Raw genomic sequence first — 12,662 nt, 5'->3', positions numbered from 1 at the left:
CTTTAACAAAAACCAATCAGCCAACCTTGGTATTGGTATCCCCATGCTGGCCAGCAACTTTATAAAACCAGACATCACTGTAAACCTTCAAAGTGAAAATGGGATTTTGGGACTGGTAAGACACCTACAGAGAGCTTCAGTGGTTTCAATCTCAACTGAACAAGCCAACGAGCAGCATATTCTCTGTGCTGTGTGTAGACCGTTGTTTTAAGTAGCAGTAAACTTTTTAAACTGAATTGTGCTTTGAGCATGTAGCAAGATGAAGCCATTTGAGCAGTATTATTCCTAGTTTGGGCCCTTAGTCAAAATGTGCTGGGTTTGTTGTGTAACAGATTGTGGCAGTTTGACACTTTCTCTTCCATTTTTCTTTCACACAATCATTATTTGCTGGCTGAGACTTCAACAAAGGCTGCTGCTGCTGCTGCTGCTGCTATGGAATGACTTTCAAATCAGTTGTGTTGACAGGAGAATGTAGGCGACTATGCTAATGCCTTATTTGTCAAAGTTTCTTTTAATTAGGAGTGCCAGTTTAAAAAAGATACTGCTCTCCTCTCCTCTCCTGTCCTATCTCCTCTCCTCTCCTCCTTTCTCCTCTCCTCTCCTCCTTTCTCCTCTCCTCTCCTCTCCTGTTCTATCTCCTCTCCTATCTCCTCTCCTCCTTTCTCCTATCTCCTCTCCTCCTTTCTCCTCTCCTCTCCTCCTTTCTCCTCTCCTCCTTTCTCCTCTCTTGTCCTCTCTCTCCTCTCCTGTCCTCTTTTCTCCTCTCCTCTCTTGTCCTCTCTCTCTTCTCTCCTCTCATCTCCTCTCCTGTCCTCTCTCCTCTCCTCCTTTCTCCTCTCCTGCTTTCTCCTCTCCTGTCCTGTCCTCTCCTCCTTTTTTCCTATCTTGTCCTCTCTCTCCTCTCCTCTCCTCTCTCTCTTCTCTTCTCTCCTCTCCTCTCCACTTTTCTCCTCTTCTTTTCTCCTCTCCTGTCCTCTCTCTCTCTCTCTCTCCTCTCCTGTCCTCTCTCTCTCTCCTCTCTTGTCCTGTCCTCTCCTCTTCTCTCCACTTTTCTCCTCTCCTCCTCTCCTCTCCTCACCATACAAAAGAATTGGTCTCTTTGTTGAGCACAGAAGAAAAATCAATGTCTCATCAAATCACCAACATGTGATTGTGTCTATCTTGTCTAGCGCTCCCTTCATAGCCGGTGTGGCTTCATAGCCGGTGGTATGTGTGGGTGCCCACCTGTGTGGACATTCTTGTTTATCTTAATTTCTCTATGCATAGGGCCCGTACCCCACTGAGGATGCAGTGGATGCAGACCTGATTAACGCTGGTGAGAGTTATCCTTATCAAGACTTCCCAATAATAAATGCATCTATATGTAAAAAAGAAGATGTGATCTTACTATTGCTCTAACTAAATTATGAATGGGTTAAGAGAGCTTTTCTGCTAAAATGTTATTCCCACATATTTGTTTCTGCATTATGCACACACACACACACACACACACACACACACACACACACACACACACACACACACACACACACACACTTAGATGAATGTTTAATAAAATGGATGATCTGTAAAGATCCTTTAATGTTTTTATTCAGATGCACTTTTAAAGTCATGTTTACATATTGCTGCTTTCAATCAATACTTAATGGATGCACATTATCTTTCATTCATCCATTGATTGAAAACAAATGTTATGTCCTTCTTTGTTGCTTTTAGATGAGTATGTCTTTAACTTTGCTATGATAAATAGTTTGTTTTGCACAAAAGCTTCAAACAACTCAACTCTGTGTTCCGCAGGGAAGGAGACTGTCACCGTGCTGCCAGGGGCTGCCTATTTCTCCAGTGATGAGTCATTTGCCATGATCCGAGGGTAAGACCATAACACATAAGCTTTAACTTATTTGCTGACTCAAATTTAGATAGACCTGAAATTTCTGGATTTACATATAGACAGCGTATTAATACTTAAACATAATTTTCATAAAACTACAAGTCACTTTTTTCTTTAAGTTATATTTTTGGACTTTTCATGCCTTTATGATAGTAGGAAGTGCAGATTGTGAAAAGGAGAGAGAGAGAAGGGGAATGATATACAGCAAATGGCCGCAGGTCGGACTCGTACCAGTGGCCGCTGTGGCAAGGACTCAGCCTTTATATATGGGTCGCCTGTGCTACCGGGTGAGCTACCGGGACGCCCTACAAGTCACTTCTATACATGTTTGGTATTCATAAAAACAAAACAACAAACACACTTTTCTAATTTCATAATTAGATAATTTGTCACCTGCACTATAAGCCAGCTATAACCATTGGATTTGACCACAGAACGTAAACATGATTTGCAACACTGGATATTAACAAATAGCTCCTTTCACCAGTACCAATGCCAATATTCCCATGGTCCCTGGTTTTTATTGATTTGCCAGCTGTCTGAGAATGCCCACCTGCACACCCTGCAGCATCAGTTCTCTTTGTCCACACAGTGGAAATCCAATATAGCTCATGAATAGCACTGTCGGTGGGGACCGAGCGGAACCAGGTTTGTGTGCGTGCGTGAATGTGTGCGTGTGTGAATGCGTGCTGTGTTCCAAACACAGTTAAGAGTCCAGAGTCGCTGAGAACACAACATATGGTGAATCCAGCTTCTTCTCATCCTGCAATTACATTTTCAGCTGTACGTCTTTATCACAAACCTTAATCACTTATTCATCTTTGTAAGTGTGTGTCTATGACTTCACACCTGCTATGCGTTGCCACATGCAATGGAAAAACAATGATGAATTTACTGCGGCAGCAGTGCCGTAGATCCTGGTTTACATCAATACAACTGCAACCTGCTCTAGGGGCATGTTAGAGAGATGAAATAACCAACTTGTCCACAGAATCAAACTTATGAAATGTATCAGACCTCAACATCGAGCAGTAACTAATGTGCAAATATCACTTATATTTCGGCGACAAAGTGGTGGTAAGAAGATACAGTAGTTTTAAAAAGGGATGAAAATACAACGTTGTCACCAGCTATTTTTAACTTATGCACATTCTGCTGTAAAGAAACAACAGAGATGGGAAGGTATTTATTATATTGAAGTCCTTTGTTTGTTGTGAGAATCCATCCTATCATCAAGTATGAAGTATTTGTTTTGATATTGCGTGTCTTGTCACAAACAAACTGGAGTAAATGTAGCGTCTTTTGATGAGGGGATTTCACGAGTGTGTTCATTAGCTGAACTGATTCTGAAGTTGACACCTGTCTTCTTCTGTTGTGTCATTCTCTTTAGGGGTCACATCAACCTGACGATGCTGGGAGCCATGCAGGTGTCAAAACATGGAGACCTTGCTAACTGGATGATCCCAGTAAGATTGGTTTTGATTACACTCATCCATTACCTTTTTCCAAATTCATTCTTTCTTCATCAGTACAATAGGCATGGTCCAAATGCTGCTTTTTTTTATCTCTGATTTAATGCCACTTAAAACATTTTGATATTCATTTGCCTGTCAATCAATAAAGACTTAAGGCTTTAAGCAACCTCACAAATATTAAGGGACACTTAGTGCTGCATCTAACAGTTATCTCCGTTGTTGTTATTATTATTATTATTATTGTTATTGTTATTATTATTATTATTATTATTATTATTTATTACGCTGCTGATTTGTTTACAACATAAAATTGGTTAAAGATATTACCACAATCTTCAAATTGCTTGTTTGGTCAGGATATTCAGTTTGGTGTTATATTATTTTTTGCTTTCGACAGTTTAGACTTAATGGGGACATATTATTAAAAACTCACTTTTTCCTCCCCCTGTGCACATACATTTGGGTATCTGGGGTGCCTATTAAACCACAAACTGTGGTGAAATATCAAAACCCAGTCAGTTTTTCGTGGGCTGCTTGGGTCAGAAAACATGTGATTCAAAAAGCCATTCAGATTTGGCTCCCCTTTCTACAGTATGTCACATGCATGCTCATTAACTTGACTATGAAGGTTGATGCACGTCAGGTGACAGGTGCATAGGAGGGAATGTCCACAGGCAAGAGAAGAGATGGGCTTTACGTGATGGACGTCTAAGGACCGAAACATTGTAATTCTAAATAAAGTTCATTGCAAGTTAAAGGACAGATTGAGTGAATTCTCTCTTCACATGCAGGCTCATTAGAATATATCACCCGCCTCCCATCTGAGTATCTCCACCCACGGCTTGAATTCTCAAAAGCCAATCAGAGCAGATTGCCAACCTCCTTTTTCAGGAGGTTGGCTTAAAGAGACGTGCGCCAAAGTGGAGCATTTCAAACCGGATGAATACAGGTGTATTCAGACAGACTGTATGAGACAAATAATGGGGTTTTTTTTTACATTCTAGTAGAAACCCAAAATGTGCATAAAATGAGTCAGAATCAGAAATGCTTTATTAGTCCCACAATGGGGAAATGTACCGTGTTACAGCAAAATAACAAGAAAAGTGAAAGTAAAGTGGCGAGTACACAATTAAATAGAATAAAATACAGTTAAGTGGTATAAGTACAGAGTCGTTAATAAAAACAAAGTTGTAAAAGTGAATAATGTACATGGCAGTGATAATTGCAGAAGTTATAAAAAATTTAATCTGTTTTTTTTTTTCATGGATGAGCATTTCTCATAATAGTAAATGTCTTTGTTAGATTCACAAAAGTTTGGGCTTGGTTGTTGTTATGCTTCTCAGGATCGAGGGTTCGGGGTTGTTTGTGAGCGCTACAGTGTAATTGGTGGCTGACATTATTATATATGACATGCTAAATGTTTTTTATCAGGTCAATTGGTTTTAAGACTATGGTGGCCTGAGTCATCCTCAGGGATTACTAAAGTCAAGAAGCCTTTAAAAGACTGTTCACAATGTGGGAGGGCTCAACCAGGAATGCCCCCTGGCACACAGCTGTTTTCTGCTTGACTGAAGTGTACTTGCAAGGTTGCTTCAGCTAGTGCATCGCTTTTATAGATGTATTTCATCTCAGCAGCCCAGAGTGTTGAAGTTCTTTACATGTAAAGATCTTGGAAAGAAAACCTTAATAATTAAACATGATGTATGCAAATCATGAGCCTGCCTTGTGCACAAGAATGCCGTTGTCGATGGTGATCTTTAAATCTTGGAACATCATTTATTTTCTCTTTGACACTCCAGTTGTACTTGTTTGTCTATTGTAATTGCTAATTAACCAGTGTTTGATTAAACATGTTGTGCAGATATTGAAGGCCTGCGATAGAGCGGTTATTCAGAAGCAGAGACTTTATCTTGTTTGGCCATTCTAGTGTTGGACAGTTTGAACAGCAAAACAACAGCGACACAGACAGAAATACCACTGTCCTCACCTACACAATAAATCTTCATTATCCCCTCTTTTGAAAGGATTGATGAAGAGAATTACATTTCCCACCTTCTGGGATAATGGAAATTATTCACCATCTAAGATGGGTACATAGCGTGAAATTGGAAATGTTTTACGTAGGAGTCGGGGATGCAGTACTCAGCGTGATTATGTTGATTTTGAACGCTTTAAATATGCAAAATGCAGATGGAACATTTTCTAGTTGAGGGCTTTGAAATGCTTTTACATCTCTACTCAGCCTGAAACATCTGGAAAAACAATAGATGGGGAGAAAGGGGCAATAGAATAAAGGATGGCATTTTGGATTTGGTGTGCTATTTTATAATTTAGCTGCTGAAGCATTATCAAGCTGTCCTTACCGGAGGGGTCTTGCAGACGCTGATGTTTCCTTTCATAAGTACCTCCTCAATGATTTCTAACACACTGTTTTCAAAATGAGAACCCGATTTGACTTGTATTGATTTTGGCTGCCTGAGCATTGCTACCTTGGTTTTCACTTGCTCCTTCAAATATGAGAGGTATATGAAGGACCACTGAACTTATTCAAGTTGACTAGAGCAGTAAAAATATATTTTGGAGACGTGAAAAACCCAGCAATAGATTTTATAAAGCAGAATTCAGTTAGATAGTCGTTGACTTTTAACTGAAAAAACAAGCCCTACATCAGAAATATATTCCAAACCCTGGAGGCTCCGTATAACTGCAGTTTAAGTGCTCTAATAGCCCCAGCTATTGACTATTACAATGCTGTTACTAGCTCAAGTGCTTATGATAAGGCCTGATGGCAAGCTTTAATGAAGGAGCTGCTTAAGAGCATAGCTTGTTTTATATAACTTTTCTTGCTCTCCTGCTGTATCATACAACAGATTTTCCTGGACATGTTTGCCTTGTATTTTTGAAGCACAGAGTTCTCAGTGTGTACATTTCTAAATGTTCAGGTTATTTTCCTAATATTTACAGTATGTGACGTGGTGTCAGTGGCGGGCCGTGCATTTCACACCTAGGCCTTCAGTGATGTCCTACACAGTCCTACCTGAATTATTCCACCTCTTAATACCATCATTATGACGCCATGGCTCTAGAAACTATACATTTAGACAGAAGCGCAGTATAACCGGACGTTGCATCACCCTAACAACAGAGTTATATTAATATTTACGAAACATTTAGTTGTAAATAGCAGGTATTCCCAGCAGTACAATGTGCAGTGCTTCTCGAAGGCTGTGAGCCGGGGGTACCGCTCGTAGTTAGTGATTTGAAAGTGGCGGACAAACCCTTTTCCCGGCTGTGATAGGCTCGCTAGCGTCGGGGTTGGCCGTTCTCTTCTCACGAATTCTAGCTTTTCTTGAAATGTTCGTCTTGAAAATGGCGTTGTAATTATATCTGCGACCAAATCGATCTCTTCTCCTCCTTCAGCCATTGTGGGTTGAAAAAAAGCAGCTTGTAGAAATCTACACAAATTAGCTTGTTCAAGGTTGCTAGCTCTGCATAGCTCTGCCTCTCAATAGTGCGTATCCAATCAAAAGACGTGGACCTGCTGACGTTATCGTACGCCTGCTAGCTGGCCCTGGTGTCCCCAATTCGAAATCTGATTGGTTAACGCCACAGTTTTGTCTCCGTTCACTTTAAGCTACAGGCGCCCGCACTGTTGATTCTGAAGGCCTCAGGGCAGATTTCGTGGACCCTGGCAACACATTATGGCTGAAATATGATTGGATGAAAGCTCTAACATAAAGGCCAGACCTCCAAATCTCCATCTGAGGCTGGAAGCAGCGCAACCAAGAGGAAAGCTATGAAATGAAGAGAATAGACTTTGGGGAATAATTTAATACATATTTGTGGAAAACATATATCAAAATTAAATGTATATTCTGATGATGGTTTAGTCCAGCAGAGAAGGCCTTGCTGGCCCTGACGGCCCACCACTGCGTGGTGTAGATTACGCTGTATTCACCAGGTAAATGCTATAAATAGTTATGCTTTCCACCTACTTTGAACAAGGTCTCTATGTAAGGCCCATCTCCCTCTGATACTGGTCATTAGTTGTCAGGGTAATGAAGGCTTGTGGCGGTCCGTAGCTATGTTATTAAGTAGAGAGCCGTTTGTATCAGACAGTGGAGATTGTCAGAGAATATGTGGGGGAGAGAAAGGAAGCCAGTTGGTAAGTGGGAACTCTTGGATTGTGAAGGGGGTCATTTTCTGTGGTGTTTCTGCCACTGACTGAAAAGTGAACACTTGCACAACATGTGAGGAAATTCAATTCTGTTGTCATGGTAACACAGAAAATAAGCCCAGTACAACAGACGCAGTGCTCGTCAAAGTACGTTTCCCGTGATGCTTTTCTCCTGCGTTAGTTCCACATCTTTTGGAACACCAGTCCCACTGTATGTCATAGAAACAATTTGCCTTTGAATCAATTATTTTGACTTTGAATGGATGAAAAGGCAACATAATGATAGGTTTCTAAATGTTCCTTCTCAGGGTAGAGTGTGAAGGCACTTTTGTATGCAGAGGTTGCTTTGAAAAAAGATTGCTACACCTGTCACCCCGCTTTCCTTGACGGATAGACCACCAGTGTTGTGTTTTGAGGAAAAATTACATTATGAAAGCATGCTTACTCTAAAATGTCGTATAGGTCTTTTATCTATAAATAGCCTTAGCGAAGGTAGTGACGGAGCAAATCGACGTCTGTATAAAAGGGACAGACGGCACAGTGAACACACACACTAGCCGCCAACGATGTTATGTAATACGCCACGCCTCCTTTTGCTCCTGGAATAAAAAAGCAAAGTCGACGTAATGGCGGATGTTCTTTCCAGCAATATTGCGGATTGGCTGTGTGAAAGGGGCTATGGTCTCGTCTCTCACATGTTATGATAGGTGTCATCTCAGCAGAGCTTTGACTTGACAAGTCTTGTATTATCTGGGTTCTGCACCACTGACACTGCTTCCTGCGGCCCCCACATTATCTCTCACTTTTAAAGCCATTATATGAATGTTCTCCCAAGCCTATGTAATAAGCATATGTGTAGGCTACTGTATATCCAAGTCAAATGGATGTGTCGAGAGAAAAAAAGGGGGAAGAAGGAGACTTTGGCATTACTGATGCTAATGTGAAACATGGAACTACAAAATTAACATTGAAGTGCCTTTGCTTTTAATACTTAATGTAACTCAGTTTAATTTCTACATTTGAATAGAATTATTCTGGAACATGTTAATGCAACAAAACAACAGTTCTCCCTATGTAGTATTTATGAATGTGTCCCTATGATTATAGCGGTTTATGTATTTGGTCCAGTGCACACAGCCTCACACAGAATAATCTTACACGATGCGTAGAATGATGCATGTAGTGTGGAACAAAAGCTCACAAAATGTGTTGAGGAGGTTAGCATAAAAAGCTTATTGCCGTGATCCTCGGTGCCAGTCAGTCGTTATGGCGAGGGCAAATGAAACACCGGAGCTGGAAGCTCAGCCGGTGGGTTCCCGGACAGCTAAAACAGCAACGGAGAGAGAGTTCTGTCTCAGACAATAGGTTGCTGTTCTCAGTGTTTGTTCTCAGTTTACATTTTACTGCTTTTTACAGTGCAACACAAATGTTTGGGAGCTTTAAATGTTTTAATATAGCCAAGGTAAAAATAATTGTATTTTGAATTTCATAGCAGAACGGTACAATTCAGTTTCATAGCTTATTGTGATCCCTTAGGGAAAGTGTTTGTTCAGTGCGTAGAGTGTATTACATTACAGGTCATTTAGCAGACACTCTTATCCAGAGCGACTTACAGTGAACTAAGTACAGGGACATTCTCCCTGGAGCAACTCAGGGTTAAGTACCTTGCTCAGGGGTACAATGGTGGCAGCCTGGTATTGAACTCCCAACCTTCTAGTGTTTTGTTTGGAAGGCCACCACCACCACAATGGTAAAAACTTATTTCATTATTCATCATTATTTTTATAATGAAAATAGTTAACCAAAGTTGCCAGTGGGCAAAATGCTACCTCATTCCTTAGCAAGAGGATTGTGTCTGTCTGTGACACTTATGAATAAATGTATCCTTTTGCATTTTTTTTTTTTCTTCTTCCTGTGTACCGAACTCGCACCGAACCCAGACTCCTAAATCACAGTACGAACAGAACCGTGACTTCTGTGGGCCATTACACCCTTAATTTCAGCAGTTAAGCAGTAGTTGTCACAGCTTAGAATAGAGATATCTCACAGGGTATGTTCATCTTTTTTTGTTTTAGCTAATGACATGTGTTTACATGCACACTTTCAGGTGTCCTAGTATCCCCATGGTGCTAAGATCAAGTGGTGAGGAAAGTAAAAACCTGTTTCAGTCAGATCAGCGAGGTTAATTATCCAGGCGACTTAGAGAGAGGATATTTCTGTCGACATTGTTCTGACGATCAATTTGTTTTGTTTAAGTGTCTTCCTTCATGTTTTGCTGGTCAAAAGCCATATGCTTTGGCAACCTTCATATTCAACAACAGTCTCCATGAAACTCGATTTGGCAAAATAGTAGCCTTCTAACATGGGATTCCTCCAATAGTAAGAGGCGTGTTTTGGAGAGAAGGAGACCTCTCCGGATAATTTGGCTCCCTGTAAAAACCTCCTGAACGAGAAGCTGACTGCAATGCAGCAATGGTGTTAAAGATCTTCACCTGCGGCTGCCATGTCTTTGCCCCATGATTGCTTGTTAACTAACGATGAGACTGAAGGACGTTGAACAAGTCAAAAGTAGATAGCGCCATCCAGAGTTGCGGACCTGTGATCAAACACACTCACTTTATTGTGATTTATTTTTACTCTGGTTTGAACTGGGATCTGGATTCTAGAATCACAAATCCAGCTGAGGAAAAGTCTTTCACACAGTCAATTCACTGGCTGCGCTTGGACCAGTGTCCAGTGTCCAGAATGGCCATCACTAGGACTCCTATCCAGAGTGAATTAACTACAGGGACAGTCCCCCTGGAGCAACTTGGGGTTAAGTGCCTTGCTCAGGGGAACAATGGTGGCAGCCCTGGTATTGAACTCCCAAATATAACATATACTGTATAAGGTTGTAAGCCGTACCACTAGGCCATCACCACCCATTATAAATGTACTTTATCGTGCGGTTAGATTGCTGCTAGACTGCCCCGTTAACACAGGTGCGTGCATTTGTGCACAGTGTTTTGACTGCAGTGCAAATGTTGTTTTTGAAAGACCAACAAATATGGATTGAAGCAGAATATTTTTGTTAGATACATTTTTTTGTGAAATTTGGAATCTTGGAATATCTTTTTTCTAAAAATCTTGACTTCTGGACTTGAGAGAGAGAGTGACAGAAAGAGAAGGTGGAAGGTGGACTATTGCACACAGTTTTTCTGTAAGTTATTAATTAAAAGAAAACTACTTTTTGAAAAAAGCTTTATTTTATTTCAGATTTCTCCCAAAAGAAACAACATTTTTTTGTTCTCGCTGCCCGACCGCATTTAGTTCCTTTTTACCCGCACCCGTGAATTTATGTAAATGTATTTTAACCTGCAGGTACCAGTCCGGAGCAGGACACTAGCGCAATGTGCTGTTTAAACGGAGTATCGCAATACATATTTCATCTCACCGATGTAAAATCATCACGTTTTTGCATCGCAAATTTTTCGTAACAAGTATTGTTACTAGTCAGACGAAACAAGTCTGAAAGACAGCCAGCCAAAAGTTAAGTTAATCCCTTTAGTGAGCAGGAGGGAACGGGTTATTAGCTTAACCCATCGTACCATTTCATAAATTTGTTTTTCCGTCAGACACTCGCAGATCATGATGAGAGTTTTGCTACATGGAACAGCTTCAGATCAAAGCAGCCTCAGATAACCACATGCAAAGCTGTACAACAGAGGCAAGCTAATGCCAGTCCTCCCAGCAATAGCGGCCATGGACAATACTCAGAGCCTGCACCTGTCTATCTCCACAACAATGGCATTTCATTATAGTGTTTTCTATATAACAAGGTCATAAGCATTAGTGAGACCATGTGCACAAGCTTAATTGTTGCTCCTGTGTGCTTGGCTGCTGTCGCTGTGATGCAACACAGGCACTGTGGCTGCATCATTTCATTTCAAAGCTAGCATTCATTTAAAAATGAATGGCCTATAACAATTCCAGTCACTTGATGACTGCCGTTGTCTTGCCAGAAACACACAACCAATGCATTTTTTAATGTGAATTGTGGTTCCAGTTGAAGCTTTTTATTGCCCCCACAGCAAAACAAGACCATTTAGTAATTTCCCTCAAATGCTCATTATTGTTTTAACTCTTTTATTAATCTTTACCAGGCTAGTATTTCATAACAGGGTGTTTAATTTTGAAAGCAAATGCTCTCTTTGATTAACTACAGCCTAGTTGCTGGGTGGAGTACATTAGCAGCTGTAAATCCAGACCTGCTACTCTCAGGTCAGACAGTGTTATTCTCCTAGGGCCTCTGCATACACCACCTTGCCCTTTGACTGTCAGAAATGACATTAACATTGATCATGTGAAAAAGGATACTGCTCCCTTCTGGAGTATCACTGTATGTTGAATGAAAACACTGACGGGAAAAAAAAGGTGAAAAGATTGTGTTTGAAGGTTAAATGTCAAAATGGATACTATTTTAATAACATAGATTTTGCTGGTTTTATTTAAGGATGTATCAGGCGTTCTATAAGGTAATACAATAATGCATATGAAATTGAATGTGACCTCTCCCATATCCTCAGTCTATGCCTTTCCGTACTTCCTGTACCCCACCTCCCCTCTCCCAACCCTCCTTCCACTCTGTTGATATCTCCTCCACCCAGCTGGCCTCCCCGGAGGCAGACAGTTTCCCAACCACACTTGGCATATAGATTCTCTGGTTATCGAGCAAAGAGCGAAGCAGACTCTTCACATGATTGATGAGCAAATGGGATTTTAATTCAGTTACTCAGTTGTCACCCTGTGGCCATATCTTCATGTCAGCCTTCCTTATTTCGAAATATCTTTATTGGGAATTATGTATTATATATTAACTTTGATGGCCGTTCTGTTGCTGTGATGATCTTTCAGATTGCTTCTTAATTTTTTAATTAAAATTAAATTAATTTATGAAGAAAACATACATTTTGTTATTGGATTTTATTTCACTGAAATTGTAACTACACAAAGCTTTCGTGCACATGGGAGCATTCAGACACGGTATAAAGCCCCTAGTTTAAACATATTATCTAAGCTACTGATTTAAAAGTTAATGAAAACACTGGCTATTGTATAGACTCTATACAATAGCCAGTGT

At 40.5% G+C, this 12,662-nt stretch overlaps 1 protein-coding gene across 1 annotated transcript in view; it reads left to right on the top strand.

The window, feature by feature from the left end:
- oxct1a (3-oxoacid CoA transferase 1a) overlaps positions 1–12,662 on the top strand; it is a 44,674-nt gene that overhangs the window by 21,073 nt on the left and 10,939 nt on the right. The window contains exons 10-13 of the mRNA XM_029439238.1: positions 21–115; positions 1,267–1,315; positions 1,798–1,870; positions 3,282–3,357. Of these exons, the coding sequence (XP_029295098.1) occupies positions 21–115; positions 1,267–1,315; positions 1,798–1,870; positions 3,282–3,357 (293 nt within the window). The remainder of the gene's footprint in view (positions 1–20; positions 116–1,266; positions 1,316–1,797; positions 1,871–3,281; positions 3,358–12,662) is intronic.

This window comes from Cottoperca gobio, chromosome 9 (genome assembly GCF_900634415.1).
Source record: "Cottoperca gobio chromosome 9, fCotGob3.1, whole genome shotgun sequence".
In the NCBI taxonomy this organism is placed as follows: domain Eukaryota; kingdom Metazoa; phylum Chordata; class Actinopteri; order Perciformes; family Bovichtidae; genus Cottoperca; species Cottoperca gobio.
The sequence above is the reverse complement of the archived record's forward strand: the minus strand, read 5'-3'. Positions and strand labels throughout refer to the sequence as shown.